The sequence below is a fragment of the Phodopus roborovskii genome, unplaced genomic scaffold (assembly GCF_943737965.1).
Source record: "Phodopus roborovskii unplaced genomic scaffold, PHOROB, whole genome shotgun sequence".
NCBI classification, from domain to species: Eukaryota; Metazoa; Chordata; class Mammalia; order Rodentia; family Cricetidae; genus Phodopus; species Phodopus roborovskii.
In genome coordinates this window covers 18,845,069-18,864,354 of record NW_026125295.1, presented here as the reverse complement: position 1 = coordinate 18,864,354, position 19,286 = coordinate 18,845,069, and the positions used below count along the sequence as shown (strand labels likewise).

Genomic DNA, 19,286 nt, shown 5'->3' with positions numbered 1-19,286 from the left:
TAAAATCAACCATTCTACAGTAGCCAAGCCTTAGACCTTTAGGTCTTATGCCTTAAACCTTGGAAGAGTAAGAATAGTTTTGAACTCTCTGTCCTTAAGCCAAGATGAAGTGAAGCCATTTTTACAGGCTCAGATACCTGAAGAAGTAGGCCCCAACACCAGTGGAGGAATGAATGGACTAGCAAGGTGAGGGCAAGTAGGCAAACATCAAAAGTTTCCTTCTTCTATGCCCTCATAGAGATTCCCAGCAGAAAGTATGGCCCACATTAAAGGTGTGTCTTTCCACCTCAGATTTGTACCAAAAGTGTGTGTCTTCCAGCCTCACAACCCAGATCAAAGGCGCCTGTCCTCCTACCTCAAAGGTCTGGACTAGAAGTGGATTCACTTACTTTAAACCAAGCAGAAAATCTCTCACAGGTGCGCCCTCTATATCTAGATTATAGTTCATTCCAGATAGAGTCAGGTTGATGACCAAGAGCAGCCATCACAGCGGCGGTGTCCTGTTCAGCTCTGCTAAGAGCAGAGATGGAGACCTGAGGTGGGACAGGGTCTCTGTGCTTCTGGGGAGTGTAAGGAGGATGGGACTGAAACAAGTTTACTGGAGGGCCAGAGCAGCGTGGGGAGGGGCGAGTCTGATGTAAACAAGGCAGGGTTTCAAAGACAGGCTATTTCAATTCAATGTGCCTTCAGTTCTTTTCTTAGGGACATCTTTACTATGATAGCCTTGCTACGCTGATGATGACAATAGATTAAGATTTGCAAGCACAATCTCATGCCACCTTCTCCTAGGACCCACTGTGGAGATGGCATTATCAATCAGCTCTACTAACGAGGGCTGTTAATGTGCCTGGGGTCATAGATCTGGGAGAATCTAGGTGTGGGGGTCTGGTCAGCTGTCAGATCATGGAGGACCTCTCTGCACAGCCAGTGCTCTCACTTTATTCTTGGGAAAATGCTCAGCTCCAGTTTTTAAATTGCTCCGAGAAAAACTCCTATTCAGTGACAGCTCTGAACAAAACTATGGGAACAAAACTACTGGGCCCTACTAAAGGAAAGAGAGTACTCCAAGGAAGTACAGGAGGCCACAGTGGCTTGGACAAAGTTCCATGTCTGGTGCTACTTCTACTGCATCAGAGTCCCAGACTGGGTCTGCAGAACCGACAGTGCCAACAGGTGTGCCATGAGAGAAGTGTCCCACGGCAAAATAAGCATGGCATGATTGTAGTAAATGCAGTTTGGCAGACTTCACAGGGTCTTCCATGCTAATGTGCCTCTGGTTTTCCCAAAGCAAGCGCTGGTAGGCTCTGCTTTCCCAACTCAGGGACAAAGAGTTCCCTGGAACAAATACTAACCTCTTATGAAGCTGCTACAGCATTGAACAGTTTGAGCTCAGAGACTGGGACCCTTGAAGCACCCAGGGCAACTGCTCAGTGTCCAAAGACAAGCTCCTCATAGTATCTGAGACCCTCCTCTCCAAAGCCACACTCAGCTGGGTCTATACCTTCTTGCCTGGAAGATTTATTCCCATCCCACCCAATCTTACTCCTACTCTCAGCCCATCCAATTCATCTTCTTCAGCATCCCCCGCACCCTCTGGCCTCCGGCTGACAGGGTTTCTTGGCTATCCTGGAACTCACTTTGTAAAACGGGCTGGCCTTGAACTCACAGAGCTCCACTTGCCTTGCCTCCCAAGCACAGGTATTAAAGGTGTGTACCAGCAATGGCTGGCTTTACTTATTTTTTATATAGGGTTTTATATAGTTTTGGGTAATCTCAAGATCACTATGGAGTCAAATATAGCCTTGAATTTACAATCTTCCTGCTTCTCCCTCTGCAATACTGGGATTGCAGGCATATCTCATAGATCTGGTTTATGCTTTGTTAAGGATCAAACCCAGAGTTTCATGTGTACCAGATAAGCACTCTGTTGACCACATCCTCTTTCCAAAGACCCTCTTGAATGAGGCAAGATGTTTCTTCTTCCTTTGGCTAATGAGGTCTCTGACAGTATCATTAAAAAAAAAAAAAAAAGGTGCTTTCCAAAAATACATCATAATTATATCACAAAAAGACTGGGAAGGTTCATAGGGTGGCTACCATATCTTTATTATCATTATATTGTTTTTGAGACAACCCAGTCTCACAAGGTGCTGTGAGATCAAAAAAAAACAAAACAAAGGCAGACAGACTCAGGATTGTACAGAACGTAGTTTGTCAGGTGACTTGCTGACAGAAGTAAGGTCCTGCAGCTGCAACAAGACCAAGTGGATCCTCACAGTTTGGGTTAGAGAGAGAGGTGCAAGACAACAGTGACCTCATAAAAGTGGAATGTACCTGGTTTGTCTTAAGCTAGTATCAAAGCGACAGGCACATTCCTAGCACCACGGCCCAGCTGTAAAACTCCACATGCCACTCTAATGGTTGTCTATTTACAGTTTGCTGGGAAACTATGCAGGAAAACTCAGCCAGGTTATTCTGGGTCTGATCCTCTCTGCTACAGCTCAAGATGGCCGCCGTTATGTCAATATGAATTCATTCAATAAAGAAGCCAGCAAAAAGGAATATACTTCAATGGGGCCCGGTTCCTGTGGGAAATCCTTCCGTTAATGTTTAGAGGGAGCCATGGAATGATTCTGACATGAGTGAGAAGGCCACTCCTGTGATCTCTGCTGTGGCGCAGGTGTCTGGGAAGTGTCACAGCTGAGCGCAGGGCTGAGTGTGTTGAGAACCTGTTTGATGGCAGCAGCAGTGAACAGCATAAACTCAGCCGGCAAAGGAAGGCTGGCTGTGGTGCTTGAGGCATGCCTACTTGATCAAGCTATGGTGCGTAGGTGTTTGGTAAACAGCAGTGGAAATAATGCCATGAAAATATATTTTAGCTATAATTAGCATTCAACTCCACAGACTGAGATTACCTTCCACCTGGTGGGCAGGCCCCATCTGGTTAGTCGTAGCCCCCAACAGCAAAGACTGGCTTCCAGACAACAGAGAAACCTGGGCTGAGTTTCTAGTCCACAGGTTTCAGCCTCAAGGCTTGAACATTAATTCTTCTGTTTATTTTCGATGCCTTTGGCTGCTACAGGTTTCAGCCTTGCCTGTCCCACCATCATGTGAGCTAATTCCCTAAAATCCCACTCTGTCTTAGTGTCTGTGTCTCTTGTCTGTCTTTTTTTCATACATGTGCATTCGTTCTATTTCTAGCATCACTGTATTCACTAAAGATTAAGAATTAAAGGGAATGCCTAAAAGGAATGGGACTCTGGGTTTCATTCCTGACACTGCAGAAACAAACAAATTCATAAATGAAAGAGAACTTAACAGACCAGATGGAAGCAGGGAGGTGCCTGCTTATTATCCCCTCCACAGTCCCAAATCCCTACCTGAAGTTGGGGACAACACAGGCAAGAGAAGGGACCAGGGAGGCAGAGAGTAGACTTACCATAGAGGCAGAAAACAAGAAAGTGTCTGATCAGAACTGTGCCATTTTGGGTCCTGAGAATCATAACTCAAACTGTTAATGAAGGGGGAAGGCTCCCCTGGATCTGAAGACCTAGAAAAGACCTTGGTCTGCAGGGAAATTTCTCTCTTTTAACAGGTCCCTGCCTGTTTCCCCCAGGCAGCCATTCTCAGTTCCTGTCCGCTGTTCGCCGCAAAGTCAAGCCTTCCAACTGTATATCTGTCCCTCTTCTTGCTCTGTGTCACCCTGAACTTTCTCTGGCTCTCATATAGAATCCATATATTAAGGAGGTCTCTGGGTTTTCTTTACAGCCATAAACCCAGGTGTGCTTGCCGTGGCTTGTTACACACTGCATGGCTGATGGAACAGAGCTTCCCAGTGACTTCTGTAACCGCACAAAAGCAGTGCAATAGGGTGACTGACTGTGCTGCTTGGCATTTTTCAACTTGACACAAACTCAAGTCATCTGGGAACGGCGAAACTCAGCTGAGGAACTGCATTCCATCGGATTGGCCAGTGAGCAACTCTGCGGGGGCATTTTCTTGACTAACAGTTGAAGCAGGATGGTCCACTCCCTATAGGCAGTGCTGCCCCTGGACAGGTGGTCCTGGGATGTCTAAGAAAACAAGCCGAGCAAGCCCGAGAGAGATGTTTCAGGGCCTCTCTTCTAGCTTCTGCCTTCAGGTTCCTGTTTGAGTTCCTACCCAGAGACCCCTCACTGACGAACTGTGTTGTGGTAGCATGAGAAGGAATAAACCCATTCTTTCCCAAGTTGCTTTTGCTCTTGGTGTTTATCGCAGCAACAGAAAGCAAAGTAGGACAGCAGCCTCGATTGTGCACCGCAGGTGCACACGTGTCTTCAGACTGAAGTACTAGAGGTGGGATAGCTGAGTTGCAAAGATTATGCACCCGTGAGATGGATAGATAATTGTCAAATTATCTGTACAGGATACTCTAGTGATTATTACTCCATCAATCATGTATGAAAGTATCTGTTTCCCTATGCTGTGACCAATACCATGCTGTCAAACTGGACCATCTGTCTTAGCTAGGTTTCTATTACTATGAAGAGACCTCATGGCCACAGCAACTCTTATAAAGGGAAACATTTAATTAGGGACTGGCTTACAGCTCAGAGGTTTAGTCTATTATTGTCATGGTAGGAAGCATGGCAGCATGCAGACAGATATGGTGCTGGAGAAGCTAAGGGTTCTAGACTTTGATCCTCAGGCAGCAGGAAAAGATCTGGCTTGAATTTCTGGACCCTCAAGGCCCACCACTCTAGTGATGCACTGCCTCCAACAAAGCCACATTTATTCCAACAAGGCTACACCTCCTAATAGTGTCACTCCCTATGGACCTATGAGGACCATTTTTTACCATCACACCATTTACATCATTAGAATAGATTCTAATAGCTTAAAGTACAGATTGTTGGTTAGGAAGGTTAATTTTTCTCTTGACTATGGTTAAGGAGAATGGAGAGACTGCTCAGCATTTAAAAATACTGACTGCTGTTCCAGAGGGCCAGGGTTTGATTCCCAGAATCCACACAGTGGCTCACAAACCATCTGTATCTCCAATTTCAGGGCATCTGACACCTTCTTCTGTCCTCTGTCCCCTGTAGGGACTGCATCCAAGTGGCACACAGGCATACAGGTGGGCAAAATACCCATACACACAAAATAAAAATAAATATATTTTAAAAGACATTTAGAATTAAGCATTTTAACACATTTCCAAATTAGTCACATTTTTTGTCTGCTTCTTATTTTTATTGTTGTTGAATTATGGGTATAATGGTGTGTGTATGTGTATACACCAAAAACTGGCTAAAGCTCCTCACATAACACAGTTCTTTGACTGTGGTGAGACCTTAAAGATTTCCCTCAGTCTGTCTTCTGTTTTTCGCCTTTGTTTATAGTTATTTTGTCATGCAGAAACATTTTATTTCTTATGAATGGATCACAAAAAAAAAAATGAGAAATCATGTAAAAGAAAGCAGATGGTATCAAATTAGCAGCAAAACGGGATCAGAGAAAACCACATCGTAAAACACACCCAGAGAAGGTCCTGCTTTGGAGGTGGGAGTGATTTTGGAACAGCTCCAAGTTCAGGGTCAAGGGACTCAAGGAAGGAGAGGGTGCCGCTGGGCAAACACCAGCATGTTTAATTTAGAGCGTCTGGTTGGAGGAATCTTCATTCTGTTCCTCCTGTGCTGAGCAGGCTATTAGCAGTAGAGCTGTCCCCAAGGGAGCAACTTTCAAGCTGGGACCATCGAGGCAGAAGGATGTCCCTGCAGCAAGTAACCCAAGGATAGAGAAAGCATGGGTAGGAGATGAACCCACAGAGGGTCTCTATGTGCTCCCCAGAGCACACTACTGTCTCTAGAACCTGTACCTCCAAAAAAGTTCGCAAGATGCCAGTGGCTAGAGAGATGGCACAGTGGTTAAGAGCACCCACCCCTCTTCCAGAGGACCTGGGTTCGATTCCCAGAACCCAGCCACCAGCCAGCCACATGGTGGCTCACAAATCTCTGTAATTCCATTTCCAGGCATGACAAGGATGCTCACATATATGTAAAATTAAGTTTATATTTTGTTATATTGTGTTAAATGTTTCCACTTATAATATTTTATGCACATTATTTTTTACCATATTCTATGTATGTATACTTTTCCTGTATTCAAGACATTTTGTATATTGATACAATTTGGGATATTTATCTTGCTGCCCTTTATAGTTCTACCTCTTGTCTTGACACTTATACTCTACCTCTATTTTAGGGATTTACATGTAGGTATATGTAAATAGTTATATTGTTTAAGTATTTGTTCCTGCTTTACTCAGGAAAGTTTTAATCAGTCTTTTTAGCTAAGTTCCCGAGTATTACAGATTATCTTCACTCACATTTCCTGTACCCATGAGATTAGTCAGATATAGATGCTTAATCTTCAATCACTTCATAGACATGCAGAACATGGCATTTAAATGTTTTAATATTAGTACTCCATTGACATGAGACACTGTTGCTCCTGACAGCACCATGCATTTTCCCAAAAATATGTTGGACACTGTTGTTGCTCCTGCTGGAGTTCAATCTCGCCTCAGCTAATGGCCTGTTGGGCATAGAATTGCCCCCACCTTGACCACTGATTTGGACATGCAGTCCTATGTGCTTGCAGGAGACAAATATAGAAGACTGCTTGACCTTGCCAAGTCAGGGTAAGACAGCCATTCTATTTCCCTGCTGTTGTTGTGGTCTGTCAAGTTCTCTTGGCCTTAGCCAAATCTGGGTGTACCAATGTCGCTGTGAGACCTAGGGTGACTGTTCAGGTGGCTTGCTGTTTCTGTCCTTGCTGCACCTTTTGGAAGTTGTCCATCCGCATTTCCTGTCTACTCTAGTATTGTTAATTTCCTTCTCAGGTCTTGATGAGGTTGAAGATTAAACTATCACAACTATTATTCTCTCTTCCTAGTTAGATATATTAGGTACTAGACTTACGTTTTCCAGCTTAGGACAACTCTATTGTAAACTCCATTATGCCCTCACCCTAGGACTAGATATGTAGGTCATTTTGTTCTCGATTTTCCTTTTCTTAGAGCACACTTGTTATTCACTGTTTTGTATATAGTTTTGTATTAAGCCTAAATCTTTTCTTTAGACTAAAAGGGGAATTGTAGTGAGGTTGTCCTTCTGTAGCACTGACCACGCCCATTGGGGGGTGGAGCGATGGGCGGAGGTGACCTGAGGGAGGAGGTCGGAGGGGGCGAGGAAGGCGCGCTCTCTTTCTGGCGTGACTCGGACAGGAGAGGGTCGGGTTGAATTTCCTGGTGTTCATCTGTCTAGGTTGTAAGTTATTTCTCCCTGAATAAACATCTATTCGGCCTATTTGTTTATCCTGATCCTTATTTACCGCAATACATATACACGCAGGCAAACCATACATACAGTGAACTTCTTTACCATTTCACAATACCTAGACCAGGGTGACAGATAATCAGTGGTTAGGAGAGCATGGAGGAAACCAACACCCTGAAAGAGAGCAGACATAACAACAAATGAAAGCAAAGGACCAGCATGTGCTGTTTGCCCATAATCTAAGCATTTAGGAAGCTGAAGCAAGAGGATCCTCAATCCAAGGCCAATCTTAGCTACATAATGAGAACCTGGGTCTAAAAACCAAAGCAAACAAAGCCAGCTAGCAAACGCTGGCAGTGCTAGAGTGGTAGACAGTGATTAAGAAATTAGAAACCAAGAATTAGTGGCAAATATGTAAGCAAGTGAGGTACCATGAACAATGTCATAGGACAGATTATAAAGTGGATTAGGATTGGGTGGGGCACAGGGTGTCAGGGGCCCAGCTTTGTAACTGGCCTCTCCTCCCTGTCTGCTTCACAGAAGCAGAGCCTCTAGAGGGCATTACTAGGGCGAAGGCTGTTGTGTCTGGGACTGAATGCTCAGTAGGTGCGGCAGGTGGGTGCTTACCTATGGGAGAAGTGAGAAGTAAGATTCACTGAAGATGATGGGAGCCAGGTTTCTGATTGTCATAGAGGAAAAACACAGAGGAAGGGGAAGGATTGTGTGTGCCTGGAATCAGAAGTACTGATGGGAACTAACATACTTTACAGAACCGTGTATGCATATGCATATGGACACATACAGATGTACACGTCCATAAATACATTGCTTCTTCAGTCTGTCATCTGCAAGGGCCTTTTAGCAATTACACCACCTTAGCAGTAAGTATACCTAGCTTGCAAATCTTGATTTTTTTAAAATACCATTCTCCGTGAAAAGAAACCAAGGCTCTGAGGATTAAAAAAATTCTGACTCAGGGACTGGACAGTTGGCTCAGTGTCAGAGGACAACTTTTGGGAGTTGGTGCTTGCCTTCCACGAGGGCTTCCCTTCTCTTTCTGCTGCAGCAGGTTACAGCAAACGTGTGTGTGTGTGTGTGTGTGTGTGTGTGTGTGTGTGTGTGTGTGTGTGTGTGAGCATTGTGGGGAAAACTGGTGACAGTAGCCTAGCTGCGTGTCTTTAGAACCATCTCCCGGTCTTTCCCACCAGGATTGCACTCAGCTCCAAAACAACAATGCCAAGGGTTTCCATCCCCAACTGTGCACACTATCGCAATCGAAAAGGCCATTTCTCTCACTTGCCCCTTTTCCAAACCTATATTCCAAAGAGTTTTTAAAAATCATCACAAAGCTCCCGGAAGGACTCCAAATCAAGTGTCAAGTCAGTGGTCTACGTCACACTCTGTGAAGAGTGGCTTGGGACTGGGAATGAGTTCAAATCAAATGCAGACCTGCAGGTGGCTTTATCCAAGTGCCCCGGCTAGCTCTCTCCCTAAGCAAAGGCCTGCCTTCTGATAAACAGGTTAAACACCGAGTACTGTAAGAAACAGCCCTTGCAGCAAGCAGAGTTCCCAGTGACACTAGTAAGATAGAAATGTCCCTCTCACATAAGTCTGCCCAGCATAGGTCGATGAGTAGGAAGTTACAGGCCACCCCCATCGTCCCGGTCCACCTCTGTCCAGGCCTTGATCTCTCTTGAGGCCACCACACCAGCATCAAAAGGAGATGACAAGTTGCAGATACCATTTTTCCCCCCTCACATCCTATTAGTGAGAATGTAGGTAAATCGTAAGGGAGGCTGGGGGATTGGAATAGCCCAAACTGTGTTGACAAAAAAGGAGAATGGATTCAGGGGACAACTTGTACCTTGAATGTCTCTTCCCTTTGGCTCCAACCATATCCCCAACCTAGGGTCCAGATGTTCACCCACTTCCATCTTTTCTAAGATAGTTATGATGGATCATAAATATGGATACCTCCTACTGACAGACCTCCAGGCTTTCAATCTTCTGACAGACAGTATTGCTAAATTTATCTATAATAAAAATTCCTACACAAACACATAGATGCATAAGGTCAGCTCAATGCTGAATTACTGGGTCAGTAGGTATAAGCTTTTTCAGCCACCATGCCCTCCAGAGGAATTATAGGAATTATACCAGCAATGTATTAAGGTGTCAGTTTCCCAATATCCATGTAATAGAAACTTTTGACTTTTGCTGTACTGGGGAGATATGATTCCTCACCGCAGTTTTAATATGGTTTCCAACTCCCTGTTCCTTTTAGTAAGCACTGACTAGGAAGAATTCTCATGTTTTTTCTCTCTCTCAAAGATGGGGGGGGGGGGAGGAAGGTGATGGTGAGATGCTCAGTGGTTAAGAGCACTTATTGTTTTTGCAGAGGATCCAGGTTCGATTCCAAGCATCCACATGGTAGCTTACAACTGTCCATACCTCCAGTTCCAGGAGGTCTGATGGCCTCTTCTGATGTCAGACACCAGATACCCATGTGGTCCCCAGACATATATGTGAGAAAAATACTCATACACATCAATCTAAAAATAAAATAAAAATTTTCAATAAAAATGCCTGTATTTGTGTGAATGTGTGTGTGCACACACGTTGAGGATAAACGTTGATAGTTGGCGTCTTCTCTAACTGCTCAACGGCTTGCTTATCTGAGACAGTCTCTTACTGAACCTGAGCTGGGTGATTTGGCTGGGGTGGCTCCCAGCCAGTCCCAGAGATTCTCCTGTCTCTAGTCTCCCCGACTCTGGAACTAGAAGTGTGTACACTCTATATATCTTTTTATTTTGATTCTGGAGACTCAAACTCTGGTCCTCATACTTGTGTAGTAAGCACTTGGCCAACTGAGTAGACTCCATGTTCATTTTAGATGCCAATGTAATGTTTTACTTTGATGAAAGTTGTATCATTTTTTTGTAGCATTTCTTTTACACTTTGGGCTGACTTTAATAACTCTGGTTTTGTGGTTTTTATTTTTAATGCTTATAAGAGACCAAGATCCCCTGTAATACTGTGGCTGTTATAATCACCCATCTGCTTTAGTTTCTGCTATTGTGTAACTCATGCAGTTAGTGAACTTTTTAAAGTGCCATGAAAAATGTTATCCATTAAAATGAAATCCTGAACAATCTGGAAGGTCAAGCCAGACCATCACTTCCCAGTAGAAATACAGGTGAGATAACTATGTGGCTTTCAAGAGGGTAAAAAAAAAACAAGTGAAGTAATTTTTTTTATTATTGTTGTTGTTTTTCTGAGACAGGGTTTCTCTGTGTAGCTTTGGAGTAGCCAGGCACTCACTCTGTAGACCAGGCTGGCCTCAAACTCACAGACATCTGCCTGCCTGTACCTCCTGAGTCCTGGGATTAAAGGCATGCATCACTACTGCCAGGCTGTGAAATAAATTTTAACAACATAATTTAGCACAGACTATTTAAAATAGTACAACTTTGACATGTGACCAGTGTAATACAGATAAATGACACTTGTACGTTCTTCAGAACCTGGTGTATATTTTCACTAGTACCCTATTTCAGTTCCTACCAGCCATGTGTCAAGCATTCAGCTGTAACATGTGCATGGCTATCATGTTTGGTACCATGGTGGAGTTCTAGAGAGCTCTATGTGGAGGGATAGAGAGGAGGAGGTGGAAGCACATGCAAGTTCTTGTTTTGCTTAAATTTCCAGAGAGCTACTGAGTAGAATAGACATATTCGATATACAATATACCATGTTTTCAACAAATGCTTCCCCATATGGAAAAAATAAAATTGTGTCATATGCTGCACATAAACATACGTTCCAGATGGATGAAGAAACCGAATTTCTTAAAGAGGAAAGCACAAAAAGCATTAAAAATGTAAAAATTGTTAATTGGAAGGACCCTTTTAAGACACTAGGTACAGACACCATAACAGAAAAGATTGTCAGTTATCAAAAAATAAAACACCAAATTTTAGGCAAAATAGTAAGCAAAGTTAAAGGACAAGGGGTACAGAAAAAGAAACGCAAATGAGTTAGAAGATAACCAACCAAAAACCATGCAAAAGTTACTAATACTTTATTATACTCAGTATTTTAGTGTGTGTGCATGTTGGCATGTACACCCATGGTGCATGTGTGGAGTCAGTAATCCTTTACAGATACATCAGCCCCAGGGGTGGTCAATTCCAGGGATTGAATCCTGGTCATCAGACATGCTTGGCAGCTATTTCTACCCACTAAGCCAGTTCACAGCCTTTCTCCCCACAATGGACTCTTTAGAATGCATAAATTCTACTCTCTCTATATATTGGCTATGTAAAGGATAGATATGTACGGAATATTCAAGTTCACTAATGACTGAAGGCAATATATATCAAACAATAATAAACTACTTTTTTTCCCAGTTGCTGTGATAAAACAATGACCAAAAACATTTTTGGGGAGGGAAGGGTTTATTTGGCTTAAGCCAAGGCAGGAACTCAAATGGGGAACCTAAAGGCAGGAACTGAAACAGATACCAGGGCAGAATGCTGCTTACTGGTTTGCTCAGCTTGCTTTCTTATACAACCCAGGACTTGTTCAGGAATGGCACCACCCACAATGGGTGAGGCCCTGCTATATCAACCACCAAGCAAGATAATGCTCTATACACATGACCAAAGGCCAATCTGATGGAGGCAATTCTTAAAGTGAGGTTCCACAGCAGGCTTTCTCAGACCTCCCGTCACAAATCATGATATGGAGACTCATTATTAGTTATGAATGTTCAGCCTTATCTTATGCATGTCCCCATTAGCTTTTATAACTCAATTTAACTGGTTCCTCTTCATCTATGTTTGCCTCAGGGCTATTTACCTTTCTTTCATTCTGCATGTCCTACTTTCCTGCTTCCTCTGTCTGTCTATCTGTCTGTCTGCCTCTGGGCATTTCCCTCTTCCTCCCTTGTTCTCTCTCAAGCCTAGATTCCTCCTCCTTCTTATTCTCTCTACCCACTCGCTCTGCCTGTCCCTCTACTGCCTACCTATTGGCTGTTTAGCTTTTTATTATACTAACCAGGTGCCTTAGGCACATCTTTACACAGTTAAACAAATGCAGCATAAACAAATGCAATACACATTTACATAGTTAAAGTAATATTCTGAAACAACAAAAAAAATGTAACAATTTTACACAATTAAAGTAATATTCCACAACAAGGTTCCTTCTTTCTAGGTGACTCTAGGTTGTATCAAGCTTACAACTAACCATCACAATTACCTTTTAAGCTCTCTGTGTAGAAATGTACATTGGTAAAGTCTTTTGTAGGACAACTGAACAGACTCTATCAAAACTAAAATGTAACTCCGGACAGATGGTGGTGGCACACGCCTTTAATCCCAGCACTAGGGAGGCAGAGGCAGGCAGATCTCTGTGAGTTTGAGGCCAGCCTGGTCTACAGACTGAGGTCCAGGACAGCCAGGACTGTTTCACAGAGAAACCCTGTCTCGGAAATCAATCAATCAAACAAACAAACAAACAAACAAACAAACAAACTGTAACTCCTTTTGGCTCAGTGATTTCATTTCATGGAATCCACCCTCTGAAACATCTAAGAGGGCCAGAGTGAAGTGTAGTACCAGAGCAAGTAATCTCTCAGGCTACATCCGAATCAGGAGTACCCGGGGGGTTTCTCTGGGTGCTTTGTCACACAAGACCCCTCAAAATCTCAAGTTATTTTGATGAGTCAAAGCAGCAAACTATGGGGTTAAAAGTGGAGCCTGGTCTGTAGCGTGCTTGTGGGGGCATGTATGAGGTCCAGGGCTCATTCCAGCACATACATAAACCAGACATGGTAGAACAGATGTATAATACCAGCACTCAAGAAGTGAAGGAAGGAGGATCAGAAGTTCAAGGACATCCTCAACTATATGTCCAGTTTTCGGTAGCAACCTTGTTTCAAACAAAGCAAAATACATAAAACAAAAACAAAAACAAACAAAAATCACGGCAATCACATAAATCGTAATTTTATGTATGAAATGGGAAATTGTAAAAACACAGTTGTGGATCTAATACATACGGCTATGGAAATGCCTAGGGAAAGGGCTGTGGGACAGGGACAAGCACCAAGCTAGGTGGTAGGGAGGACAGTGAACGGGTTGTCCAGGTGGAAGCTTCTCCTCAGCTCCCACTCCTCCCATTCGAGACCCCACCCCTCAGAAAACCTGCCAAGACCATGCCTACAGGGTATTTAAGACCTGGTCGCCAGACCTGCAGTGTGAATTATATTCCTCTCATTTCTGACAGTCACCCAGGAGTGCTCTGTTTTGCTTTGCTCTTGTTTATTAAAACCTGGTCTCATGAATTCAGCTGGGTTTGACTTATTGTATCGGTGGAGAATAACCAATAATAACTGGGGATCCAATACTTCTCACCTTGGTGCTGAAACCCGGCTTATCAGCTATGTGTGAAGGGGAAAATTCACATTTTATTCCATGTACTTCTTCGCTGTTTATAGCACAACTGAAAGTGGCAGCGTGGCATTCTCAGGTGATCCAGCTGATGATGCTAGTAAAGATGTAAGCCAGTCAGGGGTAGGGGTGGGCTCATCCCTGGTCTGTGGGCTTCGGGCTGCCTGGATATCTATTTTTTTGGGTATCGGCCAGCAGGGACACTGAGACTATGCTAGAGTCATGCAAGGAAAACCTGTCAACTCCTTCTCCCAACCCCTGACCAGCCGGCAGGGTTTCCAAGCTCCCATCCTGAGGCATCTCAAGCCTAAAGCTGGCCTGCCTTTAGAGTAGTGAATACCAAGCACTATGGAATTTTCTGACTCTTCTTAATTCTGTCTTCTGGAGAAGAATAAGGTCAAGCGTGGTGACAGGCACAACCAAGGAGGTTGGGGGTGGATGTGTAGAGTGTGGTCATGGCTGTGGCTTTCATTTTCCCTGGGGGCAAAGAAGCCTCAGGCTGAGGTCGGAGCTTCCCAGCATCTAGATGCTGAGGTATACTGGGAAATGTCAGAAATTGCCACCCACACCTTGGCAAGGGAGAGAAGAGACTTAGAGGGCTACATAGTGTGGAGATAACTGGGTGGAGCCAGGAAGAGTCTGCTGTTGGATTCTGGTGGTTCAGTAACAGTGTTGCCATTTTATTCTTATTCAGAAATTAGTGTGAACTAATTAGATATGAAGGAGATGAGAAATGAAAAGGTACTGATGTCAAAGGGAAGAACATTCCAAGCCTGAGGAAGGATTGTGTCTAAGGCTGGAAGAGTCAGAAAGCCATGGTAACTGAAGGAGAGTAGGAGGCAACGTCAGAAGGGAAGGGAGAAGGGCATGGCTTGAGAACTGTCTTCACGTCTCTCAAGAACTTAGCCTTTTATTTTAGATGAGCTAGGGAGACATCAGCAGTCGGAAAGCCAGTGAATGATGCATCAGGCTGATGTTTTACGCGATGACTCTGGCTGGTGTGTTAGGAACACACTGGAAGGGGGAGAGTGGCAGGCAGGTGCCTAGGGGGGTGATAAAAGGTATGGGAGTGTGGGTGTGGGTGTGGATAGGCACCTGCAACAGATCAAAGGAGAGGTGGGAGCTGAGCCTTTCTTAACTGGGTGATCAATATCAGAGTCACCTTTAGGGTTCCCAAAAAAACACAGATTGGTCCCCCAATTCTAGTTGTTCCTCCTCTTAGTCTGGGGTGGGGCCCAGGCATTTGCATTTCTATAATTCCCTGGTGATGCAGCTGGTTTGGGAATCCTACCCAGGGGCCCTTTTAAAGTTTTCCTTCACAGCCCTGATGAAAACTTGCAATTAGTAATTGCTTATTGTAAATACTCAAGGAAGCTCTTTGCCATTCCTGTGTCTCCAGAGCCTCACACGAGGCCCAGCAAAAAGGAATGTTGGGCACAGGTCACGCTTGGGATTATCAAAGGAACTTTTGGAAGACTCCTCATTTGAACTGTTTGGTGGTATTTGGTGATGAAGCTCACATGAGTGGTCACTAGAGGGAAGGATCCATTCTATCAACAGTAATAACAAGTATGGCACTTACCCAGTGTCTGCCCAGGTGTTTTATTTATAGCTTCCCCAATTAGGTCCTTGTAAAAGTTAGGCCTTAGTGCTTCTGTTTTATGAATGAAGAAACCAAGGCTTAGCATTTTCCCAAGGCCACACCATTAGTAAACACCAGAGCCGGCTCTACTGACAGCTCTGGGATGCATTATATCATGCTGTCTCAAGATGTCACTGGCCAAAGATCTGGAAGTCTGAAAGGCCCTCTAGAAGTTTCAGCTTCCTTCCTTGGGGATTACTAGCTTGTTGCAGAAATGTAGACACCATATCATGGCCTTAAAGACACTCCTCCCCTGCCACCTCCCTTTTGTTTTCTAGAGTAGAGAGCCCTGTTCACACAGCGTGTTCCCAGCCTCAGGTCCTCCCTGGTAGAGCCCTGCCTCCCTACTAGGTAGTGGCCACAGCTGACTTTTGTGTTTTTCACCATGCACTGATGGCATGCTTTTCATTCAGTTCATACCCACTTCCTGGTCTCTTCCTTCAGGGCTATGGGCATTGTATTCTGTGCTGGGGAATTGAAGCTTGACAAATTGAGGCCAGCTTGTCTCCAAATGGAATCCATCGCTCTCACTGGGGGGGGGGGGGGGGGGGGATCATGGTCCAACACTTCCTTTCCTCCTCAGTATCTCCCTACCCTGTCAGGGGATAAAAATAGCATCTCTCAGGGCCTGAGTGTCGATGGGGCAACTGTGAGCTTGAAGCTGGGCAGGGCAGAGAGCAGCTGCTCTCCACAGGCAAGGAGGGAGGCATGAAGTCAGTGCACAGGCCACAAGGATGGGGTGACCCTGGTCTGGAGGAAGTGAGGAGGGAAGCTTGGGAGCTAGCCTGAGTGATGGCTCTTGGAGTGAGCTTGATTGTCGTGGGAGGGGGCTCCCCAAAATTCTTTAGCAGAGGTTTTTTTTTTTTTTTTTTTTTTTTTTTTTTTTACCTGTTTAGGGAGACAAGGGCTTCCTAGAGCAAGTGGATGAAATGTAAAAGCCACTTTTGTGTGTGTAAGCATTCATGCACACAGCAATTCACTGCACACATCGTCACACACAATGCATATTTTGGCGGGGGGGGGGGGGGGGGAGGGGCTGCCATGGGCCACAGGTTAAAAGCACCAGATGCATGTTGACTTACAGTGAAGTAGAACTATTAGAAATACAAATTCCTCACAAAAAAAAAAAAAAAAAAAAAAAAGAAAAGAAAAAAGAAAAAAGCTTGCTGGGAGTGGTGGCACTGGCCTTTAATCCAAGCACTTGAGAAGCAGAGGCAGGCAGATCTCTGTGAGTTCGAGGCCAGCCTGGTATACATAGCAAGTTCCAGGCCGGCGAGGGTTACATAGTGAGACCCTGTCTCAAAACAAACAAACAAACAAACAAACAAAAAACTAAGCCAAAACAAAACAATACAAAAACACAAAAATAAAAACAAGCTTACTAAAGTTTGCCAAGGTCCTTCTGGAAAGTGAGTGGCATATAAATTCCAGTGGTATACAGTCTCGCGACTGTAGAGGCTGACCTTTGATTATGGTATAAGGAAGACTTGTACTTACCCGCATCTTCCCTAAAGAAAACAGCATGTTTCTCTTTAGAAAACGAATCTAAGACATGGGGCACATCTTGGGGAAGAGTGAGGGACGGTAGGCTGATAGCAGACCAATCAATCCCAGGTCTCAATAACGTGGGCCCGGGAATGGCTGCTTTAACAGAGGTGCGCCCAGAGCCCTTCGCCTGATCAGGCCACTTTATTATTTTTATTAACTTGTCCCTCTTTATCTCACTTCCTTCATCCTTTGCGCATTTCCCACATGTAAACAACCCATGTTATTTCTATCAACGGGGACTCGCGGCTCCTACCCGGATTTCACGTCTGCGACGCCGCCCCCCCCCCCAGCGTGCACGCGCGCTGCGGACCCGAGCGCTCTCTGCCGGGCGGAGCGTGCGTGCGCGCCCTCGCGCCGCCGGGCACGCGCACGCGCGCGCCTCCGTCCGCAGCTCCCTCCCCCCCGCCCTCCCGTTCCCGGGCGGCGGGTCTGAAGCGGCGGCGCTATGAGCTGGCCGGCCGCCCCCGGCTCGGGGCTGTGAGGCGCTCGGGGCCGGGGTGCGCGGCGGCGCGGCGGGCGGCGGACGCTCCTGCTCGGCGGCGGCCATGCGCGCGGGCCGGGGCGACGTCCCGGGGACCGGCGGCCTGAGGGCCCCGCCGCCGCCGCTGCTGCTGCTGCTGCTGGCGCTGCTGCCCGCCGCCGCCCCGCGGTCCCCGGCCCTGGCCGCCGCTCCCGCGGGGCCCAGCGTGAGCCTCTACCTGAGCGAGGACGAGGTGCGCCGGCTGCTCGGTGAGTGGCGCCGCTCCCGGGGCCTCGTGAGCCCGCCGCGGGGTTGCCGCTGAGCCGCCCGCGCGCGCTCGCTCTCTCGCTCTTCCCGCAGCCTCCCTGCGCGTGTCACTCTAGGCCGCGGAGCTCCGGAGCCTCGGACTCGGCGCTTCGGACCCGGGTGGCCGTCCCTTAGCTTGCTGGGGGTGGCCCGTAGGCCACGCTGCTGCGCGCGCACGCTCTGCTTAGCGAGTTGGGGCAAGGTGAGCCGGGCGCCCCGGGTGTGTGGCATCCTGCACACCTTCGGGCCGACCGGACCTGCATGCAGCGTTGGGGTTTGTCTTGGGGTCGTGGAGTTGGACCTGGTGCTGCAGTTCCAGGCCACTCGCCCACTCTGCACACCCTGAAGCGAGCGGAGAGGTTGGCTTTGGGTTCATCGGAGGTTGCGTTTACCTGTTTCGCTCCGTTGTTTTGGGGAGTCCGTTTGGAAAATGATTCTTCCCCTTCCGCTTGGAACTTTGTGGGTTTGGAAAGTCAGCCCTTCAAGGAAGGCCTGGCCAGCCATCAAAAGAAAGTCGCTGGTCGTTGAGGCTACCCAACTTTCACCTTCTTTTATGCATTAGGACAGTCCCTTCACTTGGTCTCAGGGTGTGGTGTTTCTGAGTGGAGTGCTGGAACTGAAAAGTTCGTCCCCCAAACATCCATTATCTGTCACTTTTATTTTAGTGGGCACGCATGTCTCTGTCTCTGTCTCTCTCCTGTGTGTGTGTGTGTGTGTGTGTGTGTGTGTGTGTGTGTTAGAGGAGTTTATTTTCTTTTTTGTTTTGAGATAGGGATTTTATGTAGCCCAGGCTGTTCTGGAACCCACTGTGGACCAGGTTGGCCTCAAGCTTATGGAGATCCACCCGCCTTAAGGTCTATTGGGCGATCTCAGATGGGAATGAAATTGCATTTAGCAGATTGCTTAGACATTGCTATATGTGTGGGTTCATACTCTTTAACCAAAGAGGAATTGTGTTTTTGTAACACTGTCTTAATCCTCCTTACAGTCTAGTTGAATTAACTGACTTTAGCAGAATTGAAACTGTGTTCAAGTTACTCCTGTAGCATGGGACAAGGCTTAGCAGCTCATAGGCATGCTTTTGTAAAGTGTTGTCTTTTGTTGTTGTTGTTAAAAGAATTTATATAATTGTGACTTTGTTGACATGTACTTCCTCTCCTCCTGTCTCAGCCAGGATGAAAGTAGGGGGACAGAGACACTTAGCAGCAGACATGGACGGAGTTCTTGTATGTATTTACCACTGCACATTAGAATTTTGCTACTCTGTGTGTGTGTGTGTGTGTGTGTGTGTGTGTGTGTGTGTGTGTGTGTGTCACGGTGTGTTGTGTGGAGGTCAGAGGACAACTTGAGGGAATAGACTGTCCCTTTCCACAATATGGGTCCTAGGGCTTGAGCTCAGGTGATCCAACTTGGCACCCAGCACCTTTACCTGCTGAGCCATCTTGAAGGTTAGCAATATGGACCTATACATGCTACTTCTTTTCAATTTCTTTTACCCAGTGGGTTAAGTGTCATGGGAGCTGAAAAAAATGAGGCTTTAAATAGCTTGCTGAAGG

At 45.8% G+C, this 19,286-nt stretch overlaps 1 protein-coding gene across 1 annotated transcript in view; it reads left to right on the top strand.

Moving 5' to 3' along the window:
* Positions 1-17,494: 17,494 nt before the first annotated feature.
* Ryk (receptor like tyrosine kinase) overlaps positions 17,495-19,286 on the top strand; it is a 75,667-nt gene continuing 73,875 nt past the window's right edge. Inside the window, exon 1 of the mRNA XM_051206149.1 lies at positions 17,495-17,693. Within this exon, the coding sequence (XP_051062106.1) occupies positions 17,510-17,693 (184 nt within the window). The 5' untranslated portion in view covers positions 17,495-17,509. The remainder of the gene's footprint in view (positions 17,694-19,286) is intronic.